Source organism: Mastigoproctus giganteus, chromosome 3, assembly GCF_048544385.1.
Source record: "Mastigoproctus giganteus isolate SK-2022 chromosome 3, ASM4854438v1, whole genome shotgun sequence".
Lineage (NCBI taxonomy): Eukaryota > Metazoa > Arthropoda > Arachnida > Uropygi > Thelyphonidae > Mastigoproctus > Mastigoproctus giganteus.
In genome coordinates, this window is record NC_143577.1 from 174,812,941 (window position 1) to 174,840,758 (window position 27,818).

The window sequence follows — 27,818 nt, forward strand, 5'->3', positions numbered from 1 at the left end:
ACATATCTGACTGCACAATTGCCCTGAGCGTAGCACCACACAGCTGGTACGTTTCTCTGGGGTTACTTCTACCCATATGCAGTATTTTGAATTTGCCAATGTTAAAACTTCAGTTGCCACTTCTCAGCCTATCTGCCAAACTTTTCTGGATCCTGTTGCAGTAGCATACTGCCATTAACAACCCTCCCAACCTTGTATCATCGGCCCGGTTACCTCAAGCCAGCCGACCGGGCTAGCCAAGTGGGTAAAGTACCTGCCCGGCAACCCAAAGGTCGCGGGTTCGATTCTCGCCTCGGGCTTGGATCAAAGTACTGCAAAAACCTTGGGAGGTGCAATATGGCAACAGAAGCCGATGCGCCAACTACCAAATCAAAAAAAAAAAAAAAAAAACCTCAAGCCAATCAACGCAACATTGATCTGTTGCATCAGATCAGCCAACATTGGTCTGTTTCAATTAGTTAATCGCAGAATACCTTCCATAGTCTGTTCTGAAAGTACAAGATAAGAAAATAACTTAACAGTGGCTTTGTTTTGGAGACTGATGAAAGTGAAATAGGGAAAGACAATTAGTAGAAATCAGCCTAATAGCAAAAACAATCGATGACAGAGTTAGCTATGTTTTTAAGTAACAAAAGTTATCCAATCTAAGTTTTTAGCAGACATATTTCATATCAATTTTTCTGGGGGGTGGGGGGGTTGCTTTTTCTAAAACATTTCCCAAAAAGAAATGAGGGTTCCATACTTGAGAAATCCTAGTGACTAGTATAGCGGCTAGGGCTTCTGTTCTTCTACGACATCACGAAAAAAGGCATTGGTTCCATTCATGCCTGAATGGATATTCATCCTGTTAAAAGGCGCAATTTACAAACACTATACTGACGCCTCATGACCTTGGCTGCTTCAGCTGTTATTATACAAAATCCATGGACAGCAATCTAATTTTTTATTTAAGATAAATTAAAGATATTTTTGTTACAATAAACTTACCAGTCAAATTGCTTGGTAGAGATGTGCAGAATAATACAAAGTGTTGTATCAAAAATATTCGAATTAATGTTTGCCACATCTTGTTTACCGAAATCCAGTCTCCTTGTGTTCTATTTCTCTTCTTTATGGAACATGTGAGCCTAAAAAATAAATTAAAAAAGTGTCTTGAGCGAAAAAAAAAAAAAAAAAAAAAAACTAGGTTAAAGTGGTCTAAATTTATTTTAATAAACGGCACTTCATATGGGACTTAGTGAAGATGCATATGCTTTATAAATTACTATTATCCGAGATTTTAGTAATTCTCAGTTGAATAACTCAACTTCTAGTAATAAATGCATATAATTAATGCTATATTTAAATTACACGCGAGTAATTTAAGTAACGATCCCAATAACTGAGATAATTTACTTTTCAGTAAATATGATGGCTTTCTTCTGATTGGGATGATGCATTCCAGCTTTCTGTAAATGAGTCTCTCTGTCACTGGGCTTCTTTGGCTGAGTGGAGCTTTCACTCATACCAAGAAGGGGTGGTCTGAAGTAGGGACTAAAGTCCTATAGCTATAGCCCCCTTATTATCAAGATAAGGTGGATTTTTTTTTTTTTTTTTTTTTTTTTTTTTACTGCTACATGGTGCTTAAAGCTTAAGCTTAATGATTACCTGCAACACTACTCCCCTTTTAGAAAACACTGTCCCAAGAGAGAAGAGTCGGTTTCGAATTCTGACAATGGGGCAACTTATTAGTATAATAAGTCATTATAAAGTTTTTACAAGTGATGCCGAGTTAATCGGTCTCAAGAAAAGGTGTGGCATTTCCTTGTTTTCGTCCTGCATTTGCAGGATGAAATGCTATTACCACGCCTCATGGTCTGAATTTCCTTGTAATTAATCAAAATGCCTTATGAGATTGCAATGATGCCTTGGAAAAAATCGCAAGGTATTTTAACTGTATTTCCCGGATAATTGCTTTTTACGAACCTATTCCAAATCAATCCATGAAGGACGCCATAGTTTAAAGAACTACATCTGAAAGCGTAATATGCAGAAATGTCTATCTAACAAATAATGATACTTGTGGGGGGCGTATGTGCGGCAAGAGAAGTTATGTTCCACCCACATTTTAAATACGATTGATTCTGCTTGTAGCTTGGGACCATGTACGTTCCATTTTTTTTTAATGTAATGTAACCTATCCATTAATAAGTAAGGTGAGGTTACCATTAAATTATAACTAAACTAATTATAACTAAACTCAATTCTGAATTTAGGAAGCGTTACAAATGCATCGAATATATCATCCTGAGAAATAAATCACCACGAGTTGCCTTAATTTTACATTGCAAATAAGCAATACTTTTCCTTAAAGAAAGTAAACATTTATAAAAGTGTAATGCATTCCATTAATCAGACTTCTGGTTCAAGGTATACTGCCCCTTGTGACTTCATGTTAAGTTCCAGAGTAAAAGCAGAATATTATTTTTAACCAGAAACCAGTCAGAGCAGAACCATAGTGAAATAGTGTTTTGTGGAAAGCGCCAGTGGTTTCTCACATCTGCGTCACAGTACTTTGTGAAGAAGTACAGAATCTCTGTTAAAGATTCTGTACTTAAAAAAAAAAAGATTTGTATCAGAATAATGTTATGTTTTGTTGTTGTGTCTCTGGCTGCAGGTCCCTATTGTGACCCAGCGTTGCCCACAACCACTGAGAGATGAGCCAGGCTGCCCATCATACAGCTCATCGATTATATATTTTTAAATATGATAAATGCCAAAAGGTGATATTCAAATCTGGTGAGTATGGGCTTCGCACACCCAGGGTCCTGAGCTGGATATCATCATTCTTCTTTTTCTTGGTGATTCCCCCCCTCTCTCCCTTTCAGGGTAACTAGTAAAAATTTTTATTTTGGCTGGTGCAGCATAAGCCTCAGGCTTCCTTGCACCATATGGCTAGTAATAATAATAAGGCCAATAAGCTTTCGCTATAGGAGATTAAGCAACATTAAGGTTGTCAGGTGCTGCTGCACTGATGGGTAACGTATGCCATGATACACCATACTTTTGGATACTCTTTGCCTTCTATTCAGGTGTTTAACTTTTTTCCCCCCTTTTTACTTTCCTTTGTTTTTAGAAACACTTGCGAATTTCTTTTTAAAAAAATAGATTTAACGCAAGGGAATTTTAATGTTTGTTAAAATGTAGTGAGGCCTTGGAAGAAAGAATACCTGGGGCGGGGGGGGGGGCTCCTGCGAACACCAAAAGATGGCCCTGCATACATACACCATTAACTATATAAAGTGACTTCCTCCAGGAAGCAATCAACACTGTATAAATTGGCAGTTATTTTTTATGGCACTTGACGTTGTCATGTAGACACGATACTGCCTAACTTTTCTCATTAAACATCCTGGTTTTTCAGCTATAAAAAAATAATTCCGTTGACGCCTTTTAACCTTATTATTAATAAGGTTAAATAATTAATACAGTATTATAATAATAAAAAACTGAGCATAAACTATAAAATTCGACGTGAGGTCGACGTACTTGTTAGATACAAGGAAAGAGGAAATGAAACAAGAGCAGCAAGAATCGTATAAGCAACAAAAGTGGTGTTGTTCGCACGCAGTTGTTATTGATAAATGGAACATCTGTATAAAAATAGAATTTCTGCTCAGAAGATATTGTTTAATCCACTAAGTCTAGAGCATCAAGTAATTCGTTTAAAAAGTAAATAAGTAAAAGGAAATAATTTTTTTATTTATACTCTGGGACGACCGCATAAAGTCAGAGTTTACAAGATAGAGAGATACAGGAACATTACCGTGTTTGATAGCCACGAAGCTTGAACCATGATCATCCAAAATGTGTATCTTCTATATCCACGCATTCGGCTTCGGCGACCGGTACATAAGGCAATGTTTTCTACTAATTGAGTTGAGTTGGGAGAAAGTAGAACGAGTAATGAAGTCAATACTATTGTAATTACAATGCTATTGTAAAAGGCAGAATGACATTGTGACAAAAAAATGCACATTACATTTTTGTAAACCCGGTTTTTTTTTTGGTTTTTTTTTATAAACGTGATACGATTTTTTTTTTTAAAAAAGTAAATAACAAAGCACCGGCCTCCCCCCATCTCATTTATCGTACAATATGAGCAGGACAGACGAGATGGCAAGATGTGTTGAAGGTAGCGATGTGTTTTGAGGTTAAATGGGCATCATGGCGAGTTCCAATATTTCAAACGTGCAGTTTTTAAAACAATTTCGCAAGCAGGATCAAAGGTATTTGATTTGCAACATCCACTAGGAGGCATCCGAATCAGTTATATATTGAAGTAATTTCCAACAAACGGACCGAGGATTTATTGCAAGTGCTCCGCAAATCCATTTTTGTCTATATACATGTATATGACCCTACCATTTTTCAAAATGGTATGTATGCTATTATAACTAAAAATAAGAATTCATTTAAAAGCAATTTTGAATTCAGCAGTGTTGAATTCATTGATGTCAGTATCTATTTTCTCAGTCAACACTTATTAAAAACTACAGCTATCATATTTCCGGGTAGTGGGGGCTGTGAAATTTTTTTTGTTGTTAAAAAGGAGTCATTATATTTGAAAAGGTTAAGAACCACTGACCTAGTGTATAATCTTGCTTCCCCTACTCTGGAAGAGGCCGAGTCGCCAGTGTACAGGAGGGGCGCTGCTGAAGCCATGCTATGCTAAAGAACTGGATATATTTAACTGCGTATAAATTTCATACTTCATTTTACTAACTACACCAGTTACTGGCAGATTTTTCCATCATAAGAGCTTTAAAAATAAATGTCTCGATATCGACCTAAATCAGTTTTTTAACAAGTATCTCTATTTTAATAAAAGACGTTGCTCATAGAATTATTTTTTTATTATAAAAAATAGAAAGGTGGATAAAATTTTGAAGTAAACTTAAAAACTAAACCAGAAAAATAATTAAATTTTCTGTATTTTTACCATCTCTAGAGCGATGCCTCCAAATCTTTTTTATACCTGGATATTCTAGAAGAGCGCTGTTAGGTTAATTGATTATACCTCGCTTATAAACTCATTCCACTCCCTATAACACACACACACACACACACACAGTACAGTTGCATATCTTTTCAATAGATATTTCAACGGACACTATTCCTTTGAATTAACATCTGCTAATTGAGAAGATCAGTTAGTCAACATTTCACAGTTCAACTCCAAACTCACTGAACTAGCATTCCCTTTTCCTCATTTATCATTTTGTTCTTTGGAACAACTTTCCTTCATATGCATTTCCTGAAATTTTGCAATCTACAGAAGTATATCAAGAAATAACGTTCTCAACCTTCAACCCCTACATGATGCTAGCGTACTATATGTTCCAATACCCTTCGTGTTTGTGGTCACCATTAAAAAAAAATACCATTACATATTTTATATAGCTCACTGTGAATCTGTAAAAGGTGACAACGTTTCAGTAACATATCAAACACTTAAGGACCACTGGTTTGATACTCCTGTTCTAGGTTGATATCTCTGAAGTTGTGGTCATTTAGCAACTTCTTATGAACTGTATTTTTTTCTAAGTTTTTGGTCGTGTATCAATGGGTGGAGCAACTAAATCAGCTAGTGCATACTGTCACTGTCTTTACTCTGGAAGATTTCACAGTTGTGCGTATACAAGGAGGGGGAGCAATCTCACCACCTAGAAGAGGATTGTTGTTGTTTGTAGGCTTTACGGCTCAAGTGTATAATGCGCCTCCTAGAAGAGGGATGAGCAACCTGTGACATTGGAAACTGAACCTTTTTGGAACCATGAGATATTCCATCGTTGGCTCAACAAAGCATAAGAAAAATCGCCAGAAAGACAAAAACAGGCGTTCCCCTTAAATTCGTTTCAAAACTATTCCATTTACTCTGTGTGTGTGTGTGTACGCTCATTTCCGCTAACAAAATTAACAGCGTATAATTTGCATACGAGTCTTGATTTTAGACATTCACCACTAGCACTCAACAAAATACAATGAAAAATACAAAATAAAATGATACAAAAGTATCATTTGATATACCCCATATATTGAGGTGAGTTCTCCAATCTCCCCCCCCCCCAACTGGCTTATGTCCTGTGTGCGTATTTGAACCAGGCAATTATACAGAATTCACTTTATTATGGCCCTAATATATGATCAAATGAATGACAATAATTTGCATCACATTCTGTAAAAATGCATTAGATGGCATGCATACATACAGGGATATTCTGAAGGCCGGCTTTACCGGGGTGCAGAAGCGCAATTGTTCCAAGTCTCCAAGATAGAGCCCTCTCCCACGACACGTTATTCTTAGGGTCTCTAAAAATATGCGCACCAGGCCCCAGACTACCTGTGTATTCAAACCACCAGAGCTGTAATTATGGGGGAGCGAGCGGGCGGTTGTCCCAACACATCAAAACCAAAAGGTACAAAAACTTAGGATTTAAAAATATAATATATATAAAAATATAAAATATTTCGGTTTTTTTCATTATTTATCCATTATTAATTTTTATTGATGGAAAGGTTGGGGGATGCAAAATCTTTATTTTGCCTGGGCACAGGAGTTCTTAGTTGTGGCTCTACCATGAAGATCCAGAACAAAGCGGTGATAAAATACCACTAGAAAGGTTTCAGGTGGCGTTCCGCATTAACTGTACCGTAGGAAGGCTAGTCCCATGATTTCAGCTGATGAAACTGTGTACCATACCATACATTTTTCGGATACAGTGTCTCCATGAGTACGTCGGGAGGGGGATTTTAACTACCCCATACTTTGTTTATTAACGTAGACGCTAGGATGGAAATGGTTTTGCTGGTGAATCATATGTAGTGGATAAATATTGCGCAGTTTTCCAAATACAGTGTATTGACAAAATGAATTACAAAATGCTAATCGTCTTTCTTTATCAACATCGGTCTGGGCCTGTTGCATCTGCACTTTGTACGGAAACAGTTTTAAGTCAAGCAATGTTTAAAATTAAATTGATCTTTGAAATCCAGTTGTTCGTTAGAAGATTTCCTTGTGCTGCGAATTTCTGAACACAGTTTTTTTACTACCATTGACGATCTATCTGTACTTTTTTGCAATAAAAAAAAGCTTTAAGTAAATAATATAAAAAGGCTTTATTAAGCCTTATCCACAAAAATATGCTGATGAGTAGCATACCACACATCGATCAAAAAAAAAAAAAAAAACACAAAAAACCTCAATATTACGTGTTTAATAACGCCAACTCATCAATATTAGTCTAATACATCAGAAAATATGGGCATTCAAAAAACTGTTGTCTTTTCTTGATTCCCTGTAGTTGATTTTAATACTAATTTAATGAATATGCCTTGTTTTAAAACTGGATTTATAGACGGGCTCTGTTTGAATAGCCTATTTCGCGGTGACACCTGTCAAACAAAATGTTATATACCAGGGGTGGGCACGCATGAGGTCAATGAGAGCCGCATTCCGGTTTTTCATATATTATAAAGAGCCACACCATAGTTACATAGTATTAAATACACAAATTCAAATTTAATTTAATTAATATGATTACATATTCTACACAAGCCTTAAGTGCTATGTAAAGTATACATATATAAGAAAATATAATTAAGAGAAAGAAAATACAAAATAATTATTTCAAAATTTTAATAATAAAAATGCATTAATAAAAAGTATAACATTTAACGAAGACCTTTGGTCAAATCTTTGAAATTTGGTGTAAAATTTGTTAAAGCCGTTCACAGCAATTCAGCGAGATGATGATTGGTCAACTGTGAACGATATTTCGACTTCACGAACTTCATTGTGGAGTACAAAGATTCACAGCAATATGTTGTACCAAAAATTGAAATTAGACGGCAAGCAGCTTTCTTTAAATGTGGATATTTTGATTCTGGCACGAGTTTCCAAAATTCAATTACATTAGTAGATTTGTGCTGCATTTGCAATGCCTGATCCTCTTTCATCTCTAATAACTCCAATTGCCCAGCCGCTTTTTCAACAAATATTATTTCAGAAATTGGAAATCCATCTTCAATAACATCACAAATAAATGGGTTCACAAAATATGCAAATATAGATTTCAAACTTTTCAAATCTTCAAACCTATGTTCGAAATCTACTTGCAATTCTTCCAATTTTTCTTTGTATTCGTCTAACTTTTCTTCTTTGATATTAATTATATTTGCTTTTACTCGTGGAAAATGATTAAATATTTTGTTCTTAAGATCGTACACAAAAAGTCGAAGTTTAGCTTCAAAACTAAATACAGTTTGTGACAAATCAATAATATTTTTTTCCTTTCCTTGTAAAGCCAAATTAAGTGTTTGCAAATGTTCTATAATGTCTGTAAGGAACATTAAGTCAGAAAGCCAAGTTTCATTTTCTAATTCTGGGTATTTTTTACCTTTTTCTTTTGTAAATGTTATGATAGGATTTAGGAGTTCCACAAAACGGCCCAAAACATTGTAAGTTGACAGCCATCTTACCACACCATACATAGGGATAAATCACTGGGCAATTCATCTGTTTCGTCATTCCCTCGCAACTCTTCTAAAAAGTTCTTAAATTGACGATGTGTTTTGGCATTTGTTCTAATTAAATTCAAAATCTGCAAAACAATCTTCCACACATTTTCGTATTTGAAGTACTTCGCTATGAGATGCTCGCGGTGAATTATGCAGTGAAGAGGTAAGAAACGTGGAATTTTAGGATCGCTGTTTAAAAGACCAATGAGACCTTGGTTTTTCCCTACCATTGCAGGCGCTCCGTCAGTCGCAACACTTACAAGTTTATCACGAGGCAATTCAAACCTATTCATTACTTCAACAAGCGCATTTCTAACATCGATACCGCGAGTTGTTTCGATAAGAGCTACTAGGTCTAACATTTCTTCCTTCACATTTACGTCTGCAAATACATAGCGGACAAAAACGGCCAATTGTGGAACGTCCTGAATGTCTGTAGACTTGTCGAGAGCTAAACTAAATGCTGTACAATTTTTCAAATCACACATCAAACTATTTTCAACATTTTTACTAATTGCACCAATACGACGCTCAGTTGTACGGCGTGACATAGGAACCTGTGCGATCAATTTATGCAGTTTTGTATTATCTGGATCCAAAACTTTAACCACTTCTTCCAAGTTTCTTTTAATAAATTCTCCTTCTCCATATGGACGTTTGGCACGAGCAATATTCCAAGCTATCAAAAAACTAGCTTCGTTTGCTCTGTCATCTTCGCGACTAAAAGAAGACAAGAGTCCTTGTTGCTTATGAAGGCCAGATTGCAAGGACTTAAGTTTCTCTGTTCGCAATTTTGAATTTAATGGATATTGAGTTGAAAAGTGGGAATGACTTACTTCGTAATGTCGACGTAAATTGCTTACTTTGTAGTTTGCAATTGTAACTTTACAAATAAGACACAACGACTTTCCATTATTGTCAATAAAAGCAAAAATTTTCTACCCACTCTTCTTGAAAGATTCTATTTTCTTGTTCGTATTTTCGTTTTTTGATATTTTCTGAGGTCATGTTATCAAAAAATTTAAATAACTTTAATTCCAAAGTCTGAAATTGAAACAAAATAATTAAATTAATTTACGGCGCGGAAAAATTACACTCGTAACTTTTTACGCACAAGTCCACTGATGGCGCCAGCAGTGTAAATGCGCACGGATTTATTTATAATCAAAATAAAAATAGCAAGATATCTAGACAAAAAAAAAAAAAAATAAACAACATAAAATCCGTATAACAAAATATTAGTTATTTAGTTATATTTTTATAATTTAACAAGATTCACTGAAAAAATTTCTGAAATAATAAAAAAAAACGGATTTAAATTTTCAATGGGAGCCGCACTTAACTCAACGAAGAGCCGCATGCGGCTCTGAGAGCCGCATTTGCCCACCGTTGTTATATACAGTACAGTATATACTTTGTATATTATTTATTTATTCCTTGTTAATTTATAATTTTTGGCAGGAAGAAATATGTGCTCGAATACTCGAAACATTGCACATACGTAGTAAGAAATTACTCGCATCCCAGGAAGCTTCGTAAAACTGCTCTTTTATAGAGATTTAATGACAATAGTGTATTATTGAAATAATTTGATTGGAGAACTGAAAGCTGACATCAGGACTATCATGGAGAGCATAATAGTCCTGATTTCAGCACTAAAGAAATACTAGTTAAGGATAATTTCGACATCGCCTGTATATTGTATTCTTCAATAAATATAATCATTCATTATCTATATGGCATTTTATGGATTTGTAAATGTTATTTGGAAATCAAGATAAGTGCTGACATTTTTTTTTGCTTAAATAACAATGATATCAGTAAATGTATTCTAAATTTTGTTTTATAACCTAAATAAAATATCTTATCGATGTCTGCAGCACTATTTATATTAAGATTTTGCATTATTATCTCTTATTTACTAAAGAAACACGTGGATTACTTCAGAAAGTGAAACTTTTTAGTCTATGGTTCTTTCGTAGGTATCTGCACCAGGTTGGGTTGACACAATAATAATCTTTACTTGGACAGTCGATTGCCGTTTCTCCGAAAGCAGCTTCTACAACATTTGGACTAAGATATGACAAAACAAACAGAGGTAATAATCATTTACCAATTTCTGATTTTCCGTACTTTATAAAGAGAACTTAATTCTAGTTCTTGTATTTTTCGATAGCACGATGAAGTAAAATGGAATAAACACCCTGAATTTTTTGTACGAGGGGAAAATAAAAATATGATGACCTTGTGGATTGACATCAGCTGAAGTGGCTAAGTGGTCAGTGCGCAGATGCAGTAGCACATGAGTTTGAATTGACGATCGAGTCCACATGATTGTTAAATACAGTAATGATTGTATTATTCTTGTCAAAAAAATCAGATGTACAATCCTCTGACTTATGTAATCGTGCCGGAGTATAAAAAATATTTCGAAATCAAGTATAAAATGATGGGAAGTGGTTGTGGGAAAATCTACATAAACATCAATGGATATGAACTGGTTTTTTTTTTTTTTTTTTTTTTTTACTGACAAACAATATACTAAAGGGGCACAGAAGGGAAGTTGGGACGAAGGGAGTCACAGGGAAAAGTGAATAATCCAGTTTTTTTTGTAAAAATTACTATAAATAGCAAGTACTGTATGCAGTTAAATCAGTCAATTCAGTGGTAATCCATCACAATTTTGTGTATTTGTTCTTATTAGTGTCAAAAAAAGTAGGGGAAGATTGCTTGAATTGGACCGCCGCCGAGTAATTATATATAATTTAAAATTTCACTATCTGGTAATGAGTGTTGCCCTTGACCACCAAAGTTCACTTTATTAATTTCGTTTTAGTTGAAGAAAATTTTGCTATATGGAAAAATAAGTTTTGAAAAACTTCTGATTATAAATGTTATTTATTATCGTGATACAGTAGGCCCCCGCTATTCGCGGTTTCGCGATCGCTGATTTAATATAAAATGAAACCTAAAAAAATGTGAATTTTAAAGCGCCGTAAACATTTTCTGCCATAAAAATACATGGGCGTGGCTAAAATTATCTTTCCCGGTCAAAACAGCCCTCAGTGGGTGGGGGGAGAAAATCGCGAGCGTAGATGTTTCTCGCTAATCCTTGTTCAGTATGTGTTATGCGCTTGTCATGGAAGGTTTGGTCGTTTGCTTTTAATTTATATGCCTATAAATTGAATAAATTTATCAATTTATAAATTGATTTACTTACAAAAATGATAAATCTACCTTTTTGCAGTGTAAAACAGACTTTTTCGAGTGGGTTAATGGAAGAAAGTGACTTTATTGTGGACAAGTTCTTTCTAACCCGTACAAAAATATGGCTACGAATAACAAGGGAAATGTGAAAATATCAAAGAAGGTGATGAGATTAGCGAATGAAATTGAGTTATTGGACAAAATTTCTAATGGTGAAAGTGTCTCCTCAGTAGCAAAACATTATAAAATCAATGAGTCAACGGTACGATCAATCAAGAAATCGGAAGAAAAAAAATCTGCCATAGTGTCTGTGAAAACGCGATAATTGCTTCAAAAATTTGCTTTGTAACTCGTGATATTAAATTAGAAAAAATGGAAAAAGCTTTAAATCTGTGGATAGAAGACCGAACTCAAAATAAAATTCCGTTAAGTTCACTCATCATTCGTGAAAAGGCAAAACTCCTTTATCAACACTTTAGCGAAACTGGTGATAGCACTGGCGGGATAAGTTTTTTAGCTAGCAAAGACGCTGGTTTGAAATTTCTAATAAATATTATATTTGATATTAAATTGTTTCTTATTTTCATTTCGATGCCATATGCTTGCATTTCACTATGTACTGTCTACGTAGTCATATTATGAAGGTACATATAATACATACATAGACAAAATTTTAGACTAGTTTTTCTTATATATTTCATACTTTGGAACGGAACCCCTTTATTACTATGGGAGCCATAACTCAGTATTCGCGGCATTTCTCAGGAACGTAACCCCAGCGAATAGCGGGGGTTCACTGTATTTGTTTAACAAAATTGGAACAAGATTTAACTCTCATAGTACAGTAACTGTTAAATTTCAAGTCGTTATTACTATTTTTTATCTGTGTAAAACTGTGATATAATTTCTAAAATTGAAATAATATAAAATAAATAAGAGGATTCATCCACAAAAGTTTTTCTCCATCTAACCACTTGAAGTGGTTAAAGTAGCCCTGACAGTTACATACAAATAGATTGTTTTAATCTGGAATAAAATCCAAGAGCTTTTCCTCTGAGTTATATTGTTCTGAAGAAAATACTGAGGTGAACATCACGATACGATATAACTGAATCATTATTTTAAAATTAAAATGTTTGTATAATATATAGGACGTCACATTATCAGTCACCGATATATCCTTTTGGGATTTACAGCAATATTGATCACTGATTGGCTAGTATTAGTGCCACATCAAGTGGTGCAAAAAAATTAATCACGACAGATATGTCTGCTGTGTGTAATATCTAGGCTATCTAAGAGACACGAAACTCAGTTTTTTCGTTCACAATATATGAGGTTAAAGACATTTCAAGTAAGATGCAGTTCCTTGTGGCTATGTGAAGACATAATCTTCGTTCCCCAATGTGAAAGGTAACACCACTTTCAAAAATCCTTGCTCTTTCTCTCCAAACTATGGATATACTGTAATTTGATTAATTACAATTCACATAGCGATTTTTCTATAATTATATGTATATAAAACCACCATCTGCTTTGTTAGCTATAGATTGTATTTATGTTTGATAATTTTCTTGATATTAGCCTTATCTTACTTGTACTCCCTGCTTGCTCCCAGGCAGTCCAAGGAAGAAGCCATAGTTTCCATTGAATGGCGTAGACAATTTTGACTAACACAACTGTGCAGCATGTATTGGGCGGGATAATTTGAATGCTTTTAAAATTTACACATCAAAGAATTATGGCGAAATTTGTGCACTTCGGCTAAGTTTTACAATACAATTCATTCCTGATTGAGAATGGCCATGGGACACCGTATGGTCTGATAACAGCGTACTTTCATTTGAATGAAGGCAGTTATGTCAGGATATGGAAGGGAAGGGAAGTGCATCTCCTCTCAAAGAGGGTAATTTGGTACAGTTTCATGGCCAACTTCATTCATGGCCCATTTTTCTTTGAAAAGTGGGGACCTAATGAATTTAAAACTTGTTTTGTAGCTTATGAACAATATCGTGCATTACTTGATGATAAAGTTATCTTCAATCTGCAGCAAAGGGACAATCTGAATCATCATTTTTATGCAAGAAGAAGCAATGCCCCAATTTTCTAGATCTGTTAGGGATTTCTTAAATGAATTCTTTATGTGATGGCAGAGCGATGTAACTATCATATATGCATCGGTAATTGTCATATAAAGTCCGAAGTAGGTCAGCTTTAAAATTATGGCTGACTGCATGTCCACACATTAAAAAAAAAAAAAAAAAAAAAAGGGAGTAGAACTAACTTAAAAAACAATGAATAAGGATTCTAGTTAACACCTGTAACTGTGTGTTGCTCACAAACAGATGTAGGAAAACTATTTTTTTTTTATATCGATCCAAATATCCCATTGAGAGAAACTAACCGCTCTTTTTTGTTTGTTTGTTTTGGTTTAGTATAATCAAAACTTGCAGAATTAATGACATTAGTAGTATGACTTTTCTTATTAGATTCCAGAACAGGTGGTAAAAGTGTATTGGGCGGTTGCCATCCAGAACGAAGAAGCATCATTATGCAGGTGCAAAGTTTAGGATAAGCTGTGCGTGCGAATTTTTTTTTTTTTTTTTTTAATGTTTTCACTAAACTAATATAATTTCCCTTTTTGTAGTAATTTGAAATATTTTTACTTTCCTGAGCTTCTCTTTCCTGTAATTAACTACTACACAGAAGTAATCTTTTGCATGTGTGTTAACGACATTTCAGAATCTGACATTGCTGATGATAATGTTTTCGAGAAAATTTGAGTTCTGTGAAAAAAAAAAAATCTCATCGCTGTCTTTCCATATCGTGTGTAAATGTTCTAGGTTCAAATCCCACTAAGACAGAAGGACTTTTTATGAGCTTTTTAGGGTATGTAGTCTAACGAAGGACCCTTATGTCACTCGGTTGTCTGTCTGTCTGTCCGTCGCAGCATTGTATCTCTAGAATCACTCAACCTATTGACTTGAAATTTTGCATGGGTTTGTACATAATGTGGGCTAACATAACGCCATATTGATCGTTGTTGACAAAAATTTGTCTGTGAAATAGGGAGATAAAATTGGGGGGGGGGGAGATGTTGTCTACAACCTATAGCTTATTATGCACAGTTGGAAAAAGCTCATAATATAATTTTTAAAATTAAAAATGGCGGCGCCAGAAAAAATGCGAGTAATTTTTGTGTCCTCCCATCTATTTCCATTGCTAATGGAGCTAAAAATTTAAAAATCACATTAGCTATGCGTTATTCGACGCTTATCAAGGGAAAACTATTCCGATTACAATCTATCATTTACTTTTTGTGTTAAAATTAAAAAAACAATTTCATCGCACTTCGATAGCGCGCTTCTTTGTACTAAGAAACTCTTTTGGTGACAAAAAGGTTGCTAAATAGTTAGTTAGTTAATAATTCTATAAAGGTCATTTATACATTTTGAAACGAGAAGTATTTTTTAACAATTATCAAAGCTGGAGTTGTCCCGGCAAGGAGGCACTCAGAGAGAGCCATTGTTGAGGCGGCGGTGGTGGTGGGGAGGCACCTGCGCAGAGTATTGCACGGTCCTCACCTGCCAATCGCTTCTCCAGGAAGAAGTGAGAGTCGCTTCTCCCACCCTTTTCATTTACAACAACTGGAAAGTCTCAAATAGACAACGTTTTCGTTAGTTCCTCAGTTTTAGGCAAAGTCGCGATACTAACCCGTAGCCTAGTGGTCAGGCGCGCGCGGGTGCATAAGTACACGTGCCTTGAGTGACCGGGGTTCAAGCCCGTGACTGCTGAATACGGTGCTGTTTCTTGTATTCTGTCTATCTTGTGAACTCCTCTGACCGTTTGGTCGTCCCGGAGTATAGACAGAAAATTTATTTATTATTTAAAAACTTTTTTTCGGTTACCATAAAGCTATCTATTTTGAGATACTACAACACTAACTCGTAACTACGGACCCTTCATCCTGAGTTCCCGGCACTCAGTAGTTGACCGATTTATTCATACTGTGACCGAATTAATTTGTTCTGGTGAGAGTTCCTTCCCTCCCCCCTTTCGTAAATCCAGCACAACAAGCAAACTGACCGAAGCATACACGCAATTTACAGAAAAGTTACATTGACGGCTCATAGCAGTAGATAAACATTTTGGCACAAAAATAAACATCATCATCAAATCCCTTTTTGGAAAAATAATCGGCGAATCAATTTAAGTGGGAAGTTCCCAAAGTCTGTTCTGTGTGCACCAAAATTTATGCGACTTCCTTGGTTTTATAATATACATAAAACTGTCATTTCTAAGGCTATAATGAAATTTTTAAACCAGAAATTATCCTTTTCATTATCAAATATTTTGATTAGCATTCTTTAGAAGGTGTGATAGGATTATTTATTGATCTGCTACTTGCTACTGCCCAATTTCAATTTTTTTTTTTTCAGCCCTAAATTTGGAGATCATTATAGATAGTAACACTATTACATAAAAATGCTAATACAAATATACGGTAGGTACAACTCACCACAGAAAATCCTTAATGGCTTCTAATTGGCGGTAATTATTATTTGGGAAGAAAAAGAATAACTCGCTTTGTTCATTAAACATTTATTTTCCTTCGTATCCCAAATATCTGATAATTCAACAATAAAATTCCGTCATAAAACGAGAATCTGTCCACTTATTGTCACAGAAAGAACGTTAAAAATATATATAAAATAAAGCATTGAGAATACTCAGATTAATAATAATCTGTTAAGAAAAATCCACCACGTAGAGATGTATGAAAATGGGGAAAAAACTTACCTGTTTTTATTAAAGAGAAAAAACTCATTAAAATTATTTAAATGTACAATAAGGATCAAGATGGAATTCTGTTGCCCTAAAAAAATAGTTTTGCATATCTGTAACTACAGGTATGTGAGCATTGAAGTAAAGCTTTGACAGCACTCAAGTATAAACACCCAGTTAAAGGAAGACCATGTAGCACGCTTAGAAACTGGGACACTAGTGCGCGTCTCCGTATACTGGGAGAAACCAAAAGATATTACCCCATGACCTCGAGTCATGCTTCTGTCTCTACCTGCATCCAAAAGTCTGTTTGACGTCATTTCCGGCAGTTTGTAGGGCACCTCCCAGAGTGGGGGGTTTCTCTAATTTGCAATGTAACAGTGTGAGCGAAGGGAGTGGTAGTATCCGGGTTTGTTCGATTGCATCGGCTACCCACCTAGAAAAGAGGGTAGGAATATGTAAAGAAAGAGGGGAAGAGGGAGTGATTTGTTTTCTAAACAGAAAAATCAAAAATGCATCCTAACATTTGATCCTTATATACGGAATGTATGTAAGAATCAAACATCTTATCTGCAGTTTCATAAATTAACTTGTTCTGTCAACTATCCTAATTCCCTCTGCAACATGACGATAAAGTAGTTTTAACAATCAGATCTAATTAGTGCATCCGCTTTCTTCCTTCTTTCCGGAAAGAAGAGGGTTGCCACATATAGAAAGACAGAAAACTGAAGAGCTTATTTTGATTGTTCACAAGTAGTGAACGTTACAAATCTTATGACAATACTTTTAATGAATACGTTAAGAATATCATTGTCTTCTATGATTCATGCATTCTGAATTGGTACTAAAAAGGGATATCCAGTTTTATAACGCGACCAAGCAAAAATGATCTGTGTATACGTCAACCTATTTACATGTTTGGTATTTCTGGTGAAAAAAAAATGGTGGGGGGGATTAAAGACAGACCCTGATATCTTGGTGTACACAAATTCTTCAAAATAATGCAGTCGCGAAAGAATTATTCCGATATCTTCGTTGTTGAGCATTCTAGCTGAAACTAGCAGTCCCTCAACTTAGAGAAAGAAACGAGGGCATGCTAATTATCCCGAGTCACGCTCTGCCTTTAAAGTTGATCTTAATAATAATAATAAATAAATAAAATAAAATAAAATAAAGAAAAAGAACTACGTGTCATAATGAATATTCTAAACTCCAATTTTTAATCTAAGGAGGTATGTGTTTCTGCTCTGGGTAGTTCGTAGACACCCAAGGGGAGAGTTCAGTGGCTAAAGCCTCCTACAAGAACATTGTTTTTTTTTTTTTTTTGTAACTATACTGTCACCTATTAACGCTTCTAAAAATTGCCAATGGGGAATGTTCAAGTCTCCCCACCTCCCACCAAAATTTTGGGTGTGCCACTGATCTAGTGGCTGGTCGCGAAAACTACGAGCGTTTTCAGTACTACATATTCTGTTGTGTACCCTATTTACATATCCATTCTGTATTTTTTTTTTTTTTTTTTTTTTTTTTTGGTATCTCGAGTTTTCATAACTTTGAATGCGATAAGCATGAAGCTTTAAAAGTTCTGTAGTGTTTTGGACAACTAACTGTTAAGCACACGCGGAGGGCTGAGGGACATAAATCTTCCCAAGAAGATTTGTTTTATATCACATGACTGTACACTTTTATTATGTGTAGGTGGTTCCCGCCAAAGTATGGCAACCCTACCGTGTAAAATGTGATGATATCGCATCACGAGATGTGATAAAAGCCAATCATTGTAGTAATGTAGGTGTACCATTGTATGATGTTGAATTATTGTTTATGCCGTATGACTGGCCTCTCGGCCCAGATGACCGCAGTATGTATAATCATCTAGCTACCGTCCCTGGCATGTGGAGCCAGACCAGGACTTACAATCAGGGCACTGGTTCTTACCATTCTTTATTTATTTCCCCCTCCCCCACCGTTTGAAATCCACCAAAGGGAGTAAATAAAGCAATAGACGATAACGGTCGTAAAATCATAGAGACAAGTGGTATAACATGTGAAGAAGATTTCTTGATTGTAATTTGCACAGAGAGGGTTTTCCTTCTTAGCTTTGAATTCATGAGGGAAGTGTCCTTTATTTGTACAATGTGCACAGATGATTTCTTTACAGTAATGTCGTTCAGTATATCCCATAATTTAAACATCTTTAAACACATCGCAACTAGAGAGAATATTTTAAATTTATAACTATCCAGTCAATAAAAATTCTCTCTTCTCTCTGACAAATTATGAAATTCTATGGAAAAAAAAATTATGGAATCCAATTTCGCGCTGTACAGTTCAGATTTATTTTTGAAAAACAGTGATTCTTTATTCAAATTGTCATCTGTAATGTCAGAATCCGATAGATTAATAATAAAGAATTCGCGTAATAAACCCTTTTCGCTTATATCGGGATTCACATCATAAATACGAGGGCTGTTCAGTAAAGAATGATCATAAATTTTTTCGCAAAATACCTTTATTAATCACCCATATTTTGATGGTTCTTTTCAAAATAGTCCCCATTTGACGAAATGCACTTTAACGTTTCCGCCATTTTTCAAAAACATGGTGGAAGTCATTTGACATGCGTTTGAGAATTGCCCTCGATGTTTTTACGACTGGAAACAAACATCGAAACTAGATAGAATATTTAAATTTATAATTTTCCAGTCAATGGAAAGTCGCTCTTATCTCTCTAGAAAATTTTCTTAAACTTTGGAAATAATAAAAAAAAAAAAAAAGGTATAAAGTCAGGGCTGTAGGGAGGATGAAGACTACATTTAACATTAATGCTGGCTACTCGACGACAGTATGAGGTCTTGCATTGTCGCGATGCAGCATCCACCCACAAGCGTGCAGTTTGTGGTCGTTTGCAAAGAATATGATCCCTCAAAGTACGCAGTACAGTTCTATAGTAAGGTCCCGTAACAGTTGTAGGAGGTGGCACAACAAGCTGGTAAACTATTCCTTGAATGTCACAAAAAGAGATGGCCATAACCTTTCCTTTTTTTTCGTTGTTAGCGATGACGTACACTTCCAAACAGAGCTTTGTTGTTTACTCACTGGGTTAAAATGATGACGCCATGTCTCATCTGTCGTTATCACCTTGTAATGAACCTCGCCATCTTCAGTAACCATCCGTTGCAGCTATTGAAAAAGCCTCCATACTAACTTGCTGTTTCTCAGGTGTGAGTACTTTTGGAATCCAGCGTGCACAAACACGTGTTATATGCAAATGGTCATGGAAAATACCGTGCGTGCTTCCTACTGATATTCTCAACATCTCTGCGAGTTGCCCTACTGTTATAAAACGATCATCTCTCACGATTACTGGAGCAGTGTTTATGGTTTCTGTGGTAATAGCAGTGGTTGAAGCTCCTGTACCACAGATGTTTTGCTTCTCTACATCGGCTAACTGCAGCTCCGATTGAAGAGGAATTAAAGAATTCCTCTAATCTCCACGAAATTGTTACTATACACGGAGAATACACAGAAAAGGATTAAAGTTCCTGTGAAGTTTCACCTTTCTAAGGCTATTATTTCTAGGTAAAGGTACGAACTTTTTGATACCCCCTCGTACATGTGTAACCTTACCCAATTGGTGAACTGGCAGTAAGGCTACATAGGTTTCGCTGTATTTTCAATACAGCGAAACCCGTGTAGTTTTCGCACATCCTATCCTTAAAAAAAAAAAAAAAAAAAAAAAAATTATCCTTGTTTTCCCCCTTGAAAATCGTTTCCCTCTGATATGATTTAAGATTATTTCATAATTCAAAATATTGAAATATGAATCGAACTGTGCCACCCGAACAGATGGATAATTGAACCTTTCAAGTGTCACCTGTTTTATGAGAACTGAAGAGAGTGTGAGGCCTTGTGCAAAGATAAATATAACAAGGGGAGGGGGGGGGGTATGGCGACCTCATGGATAGTTAATTCCGGGAGTTTAGGTTAAACAACTTATGTAAACAATTAAGCTTGTTTTTTTTATTTATTGATTATAAAACAATGAATATTTAATCTTAATTTTGTTGTTTCAAAAATAAGGTAATTTAATATAGCATTCAGTACCGGAAGGGACATAGCTAGAGTGGAATTTCAAGGAAACTTTGGTGGAGGTGCCAGCTCTAATCATACTAAAAACTTTATACTGTATATAACTTTAAAACAAGAATGCTTGTCATTCTTCCATATAGAAAGCATGAATAAACAAATGAACAATGTATTCAAAACCGTGAATTCAGCAATCAAAAAAGTAAATAAATACAAAGTATTAAAAATGAACTATTAAACATATTTAAAATGAACAAGTCAAGTAAATATATGATAATAAATGCAGTGTCTGCATCATCCAAGTGGACACCGTGCCATGTGGGGTTACGTGAAAACATGTTCTAAGTAGCTGGCATTGACCACATTACAAGGTCGATACCCTGCAGGCGGCGTAATGAAGGGTTTTGGAATTCAATTCTGCTCACGTGCCAGACTTGTGAGAGGTGGTACTAATGTCTCAAGGACTGACGATGACTTGTGCCTCGTGGGTTCTTTTGCCGACCAACAGAAAAATACTTGGGTGGTATTTAGATACAAATCGATCAAAAGTGGAAATGAAATGATATAGAGAAACAGATTGATATGGAAATGCAGAAACCGGTAGCACAGCTGTTTACAAGAAATTGAGTTTTTGTTTAAAATATTCTGTATATAAAAAAGAAATATTCGAGGAGTTTAATTATATTCCGTATTGCTATGTAGTTGAAAATACTATAAGGATTTAATAAATATTATGGAGAAATGCGATAATATCAATTCTATTCTACGTTATTTGAACTAATGAGTTCAAATAACGTTTCCATTCTTCCATAGGTTAGGCTGATAGTGTAATGAAGACAGCATTTCAGGCATTCACTGAAGAAATGGTACAGGAAGTACCACAAAATGTCTGAGAATAATCTGCAACCCTTTAAGAAATTAAAGACAGATTATACTGTGCGGTTAACGTCCTTTTCTCTCTAAATTTCCATTTCTTGATTTATCTGTGCACCATACCGTAAAAGAACATCTAAGCACTCCTCAGTTTCGGCAAAATAAAAATATAAAAAACCGGTTAAACTGATGGATCACTAAAAATTCTCACAGAAAGACTGTCAGCCATTAAATGAAGTTTTCATTTACTCATCATAAACTAGCAAATATGTTCTACGTAGTAATAAGGATGACTAGTTGACACAATTATATACCACATATTTCTCTGACAAACATCATTCTAGATATTTAAAAGCGTGAACGTGACAGCCTGGTACGTTTCACTTGAATTACGCAGTCATTGTGCATGGAATTTGCAATTAAAGTTGATAACACGAAAGATGCATTTTTCGCATTCCACCTTCATTTCCGTATCCATTGTACTGTACGTAAACACGAGATAAAATAGCGATATGTGAATATGAGGTAACTATCACAATGAAGATATAATGGACATCCTATTGTGCATATGAATATCAAACTGTACCAAAAATTGAAATATGTGTGTTATTGTTCGGTGTAAATACAAAGCAATTCAGTATTTTTTAAACAAATCGCTGGTCAAAGTGATTTCCTGATCATCTGGATTTCTTTTTTCAATGGCGAATTCCATCCAGGACCATTGGAGCCATTCCCTCTCGCCAGTCTAAACTTTATAAAATAAACATCTTCATTCATCAACAACTCCGTCAAGCTAGCCACCTACTTCGATCTTGACTCTGATGCCTGGATTCACGACAAGTAGCACAGAAAAAAGTAATTTAGATTCACTCATATCAAACTTTTAAGCTTTTGCAGACTTATCTTTAGTTTCAATGAGCTTGTTACACTTTTATTTATTTTATTCATTTGTTAAAGCCACACTTACCAATTTCAATATGTATTGTAATTTTATTTACGTAAATTCCCTTTAGCTTGGTTGTACCGAGGCATTGCCCTTACTTTATTTGTTGTATTTTTGGTTTCAATAATGAAGTTACTGATTGCCACTATGAAAATAACTGCGAGGAGTTTCATCTGATATAAAGCGTTTGGCAAGACAGTGCAAAAGGGTGATATAAACCGGGCTACAGGACACCACTGTATGGTCCTGTTAACAAATGACATCATTAGACTTCTGAGTAGCCATTCGTCCAAAGTCGAGGGAAAATTAGCATGCTATATTGTCTCTCAACGAGAGGTTCCAAGTTGGAAAAACTGAGGCACGTGTGAAAGTCAACCAATTTTTCTGTCTGCCTTACCTCGAAAAATAAGTATGGGAGTACATAACAAATAATGGTGTACATGAAAATGATCGCTTTATAAAAACACGATAATCCGTTGATTGAAAAATAAATATTTTTTTTTATTTGCTTTCATCTTTCCACTAATTTTCGAACCATAAAAAAGACGGCTCACCTTCACGAGATATACGAAAAAAAAAAAACTTACTGAATGAATCCGAACAATATCCACGTGCTGGGTCAAACATGTATACTAATCTTACTGACCTGCAACTTAATACAATTCACGCTTCGTATCACTGAGACCAGACACGCCTAATGCGTGACCTATATCGTTATGGATGAGGGGACATGCACGAGCTGCATTCAATTCCTTCCGATATACTGTACCATAATGAAGAACAGCTCGACTTCGCATGCGGAAATCCAGAAAGCACCAACACTTCTTGTAAGGATTGATGTGCACTGAAGTTAATGATGATAATGACATCCAAATGTGGTCTACATAGAAAATCTGATGTGAAAGGCTTAGCGTCACAACTGAAACGCCTGCAAAAGGGGGCTCTACAGAATTCTCAGCAGAACAATACAGATTGATAAAGTGATTCAATGCTAAAGCGGATAGCTGCTTTTCGTTAGGAAATAATGGAAGCTGTCGCTAAAAAAACAGAACTCCATTTATGCAGTGTTAAATAAAATATAAACGAATAAAAATAACTTTTCATCCTTTTATTCTCTTCGATGCGCTCCACATGCACTCGTTTTGCTTTAGCACCTGAAAAAGTTCTGCCTGCATTCATTTTTTTTTTTTTTTTTGAATACATGCAAAACGTTTATTATAAACCTTATTTGGAGCAATATATTGTGTTAATAATACAGGCAGGCAGGCAGGGCTTTTATTATAAGCGTTATTCGAAACTTATGGTCCGATGGCTCGTTGTCCAGATAGCGGCCACTTTTTATTTTATTTTTTGTGTAGACGCCGTCCTGAATCAAACTATGTCATCTCCGCCGTAGGTTTGTGAAGACCCAGCAAAACTGATCGGTGCGATCGTGAATCTGTTTGTACGGAGTAATGTAGGTTGTGTTGACTGATGAGTGCACTCTATTGGTTACCGTCCTTGCTCTGTGGAAGCGGGCTGTTTACTACCGTCTTACTTATTTCGGTTACATGTATGAAGATCCCACCGGTCTCCCACGGTAACAGGGTCAGCAAAAGAAAAGAAATATATAAGTTCATGATTGAAGTTAAGTCACATGTTGATGTCTCAGATCAGAACAGAAGTTCCAAGGTCTCAGTCCAGGATAGAAGATGAAAGTCACATATCACATATTGATGGATACCAGAGAATTGGTAGCTCTAATATTGTAGGTCAGCCATACAGTTCATTTCAAGTGCATCTTCATCAGTTTCTACGTAGTACAAATAAAACGTCCACAGCCTAAATAGCACAACGAAGCTATTTAGGCTGTGGACTCCACAAGCCTGTTAAGTGAAAGGTCAGATGCGCTATACAGTATTCTAGGTAGCATAAACATCAACAAACTGTAAAGAACAAGGAAGCCGCACAAGTTCAAGTTCAGACGTGTCTTGTCATCGCAACTCTTAGTTCTTGTCTTCAGTAGTCCATATCAAGCAATCCACTTTACAATTAATCTTTAGCCAGTGAATCATCGAACATATGTGAATAAACTATGTACCTTGCCTGTTTTGCGGAATACGAAACCTGATTTAACCAGATAAAACACCATACATTCCCAGTCAAGCGAACATGGTGTGTATTTTTTTTATATAAACCCCAGGCATGAGAACTATTAGAACCTATAATACTTAGTGCCGTGCATGGGTTGAAGGTTGAGATTAGACTTGAATTTCTGCATATCGTAATTTTCAATACGTATGAAGAACTGAAATACATATGAAGAGAGGTTGTTCCAGAAAACGGAAGTTTAAGGAAGGAATAAATGAGGAAGAAAGGTTGGTTCCGCGAGTTTGAAGTTGGACAGTAAAAGGATGCCGACTAGTTTCGGCACGTGTAGTCACTAGGTTGGAAGAAATAACAGGAATTATAGAAGCAAATTCGGAAGAACAGTACCTATGGAAAAATCTATAGAAAAGTCATGCAGCAGACATCTATGAGACACAGTGGAGTCTAGAAGCCTGAGGGGGCGCCGCCTCAGATGTGGGAACAATATGCCGTGGCAGGGCGGATTTATAATTTGTACAGAGTGAACAACTGTTTGGACGAAAAGTAACACCGAGAGCGAAAGAGAAAACAAGTTTTTTAGATGCAGAGGAAACAATATTTGCGATGTGCTAATGCCAAGAAAGATTAGAAGTCATAGTAACCCCTAATAGAGATATGTGATCTTGTCTAGAAATCTGAGCGTGATCGAAGATAAGCATATGAACAGACGAAACCATTTTGCGAGATAAAAGACAGGACTGAGTTTTAAAAGTATTGAATTTAAGATCAGCATTTAGAGAATTGGTACTGTATATTGGAGAAATTGAACTATTTGTGCAGGGCAAGGTTTCTCAAACTGGAATGAAATGTTCTATCATCAGAAAAACTGTGGATAGGATTTCCAGTCAATGGGCAAAGATCAAACATACAAGAGGAAAAGAGTGGGAGAAAGAACTGAACCTTTGGGAACACCTTCATTAATGGAGAAGTTAGAAGATAGAGCTGTCCATCATCACCCGCAGTGAGCGGTCAGAGAGAATTGGTACCCTATTGCGCAAAAAAAAAAAAAAAAAAAAAAAAAAAAAAACACAGTTCGCAAACCATAAGATGGAAGCTTGTTTAGGAAACCTTTATGCCAGGCACGATCAAATGTCTTAGAAATATCAAGAGCAACTGCTTGAGTTCATCAAACTTTTCCATTGAGTTTGTCCACAGATGGGTAATATAAGCCACTATATCACCACTGATGGAATTCATACTGGCCATCATTGGTCAGACGGGAGGTTTCTAGATACTTGAGGAGTTGGCGGTTAATAGCTTTTCCAAAGAAATCTATCAACGGCCAACTTTAGAATGGGTAGGAATAAGTGCAAGCGGGACAATCATTAGATGTAAGGGGGTTTTTCACCCTTATTAGGAACCAACTGGATATGGGCAAATTTCGAAGCATAAGGGAAAACACCAATGGAATAAGAAAGTGTAAAAAGGGGACGGAGTAAGCTCAGGAACACAGGTTTTGAAACATGTGGAGATATACCATCAGGAGCTAGAGCTTTCTTGGCATCAAGACTGTTCAAAAAATTCTACTGATATTCTTTTGATGGAAGACCACAGGAGGCATTGAATGGAGTGTACTGGGAATAGTAGCAGGTGGTTTACCAAAGTTATTGGTACATGAGTTAGAAAAAAAAATAGGATGCTAGTATGTCAGCTGTATCATAGGCCGAAGTGGCAATAGAACTGTTCGATTTTCACACAGGTGAATTTCCGGTCAATGGCAAAAGTTGCAGCCAATAGCTTTGGCAAAAGACCAGAATATCCGACTGCCATTTGGGCAAGAAGCAAGTTTTTTCACTCTTAGCCTGTTAAAAATTAGTCATCATTCTGCTCTCTGGCGGAGATAGGAAGGCTTTCAGTGGTCCCCTAATTTTTCTTTAAAGTTTAGAAAATCCGTTTGTTCAGAACATAGAATACGCAGTTCAGAAGCTTAACGTCCAAATATTGATTTCCAGTTCTTTTGGTCTAGGATTTTGTTATTGTTATCATCTGTTTGTTTATTTCACAAAAGGAGAGTACCAGGAGGGTGCTAACGTTTCTGTGACAAGTTTTAAATACACAAATGTCCGGAAGGAAAGCCAAGTTTCATATTATTATTTTGTAACATCAAAGACCACCTTGAATACAAATTGCATTTCCATGAAACATTGTAGGTTCAGTTCCAAATAGCATGTCCACTATAAGACCAAACTTAGAAAAGTTCGGTCTTATAGTGATACTGTCACCGAGTTTGAAAAGTCTTCTCTTTCGCGTAACACACATAGTTCTGGAAAGATGTCGATATGCCTCAATTTGACTCAAAAACATCAAGGCTCAATCGTATTCAGGTCCGTAGATCTGATACTGGTTACTCTATCTGAAAAATACCTCACCTTGTAAGATTCGTCAACAAATTGGGTTCTATGTAGAACCCATGGTCTCTCGCACCTCTGAAAAGACTCATATAGAGCCTCCGGTTTCTCATACTTTGAGCAGTGTCGAGGTACCTCGCTCAAAGATGGAGAGATCGGTGAGGCCGTTCATTATGGTATTTCTTCAGCTCGCACCAATCACATAGTGGTTTCTTTCTCTGATGTTTGAGGGACGGACACGTGTTCCATGTCCTGTCCAGATAAGAACACGTTGAGAATCCAGTTTACGTGAATTTTGATTCATCTGTAAAGAGAAATTACTCTCTTGTGGGAGGGGGTTGAGGACAAGCAAACATGGATCGTCTTGCATCGAATCCCTTTTCCCGGCTTCTTCTTTATACAATTTGTTTTGAAGCTGTCGTTCCTGAGGATGGTGAGAGCTAGTGTTTGCCGACTCATTTTTTATAGCGTTCCGCTTTTGGTGCAAGATAGTGTCATCTTGGAAGTGTTGCGACTCTTGGCCGACCTTGAACTAATCTTCTCCTGCCCCTTGATATTACTATAATCGTAAAATTATCGTTCTCGACACGTCTAAGAGTCTGCAACCGTTATATTATTATCCTGCCAACTAGTAAGCCATCATTTCATGTCTTACAAATGCTTAAAGAAAGAGAAAACTTATCATTTCATGCAATCAATTTGATATCATTGTCTTAGCCCTGGACAGTAAAGTGCCAGCGGGGTTTATATCAGTTACAAATCAATTATGAGTTAAAATAATGACATTATAAAACTTGCATGTTCCTTAGCTTGACATCGTATTGTAGCGTCGTTTTCGTATTTATTAAGTTATCAAATTTTGTATAAAAATTTGCACAATTAATTAA

General features: G+C 35.9%; 1 protein-coding gene across 1 annotated transcript in view; it reads right to left on the reverse strand.

The window, feature by feature from the left end:
• LOC150088423 (uncharacterized) overlaps positions 1-27,818 on the reverse strand; it is a 291,584-nt gene that overhangs the window by 261,372 nt on the left and 2,394 nt on the right. The window contains exon 2 of the mRNA XM_090370152.1: positions 988-1,127. Within this exon, the coding sequence (XP_090226278.1) occupies positions 988-1,066 (79 nt within the window). The 5' untranslated portion in view covers positions 1,067-1,127. The remainder of the gene's footprint in view (positions 1-987; positions 1,128-27,818) is intronic.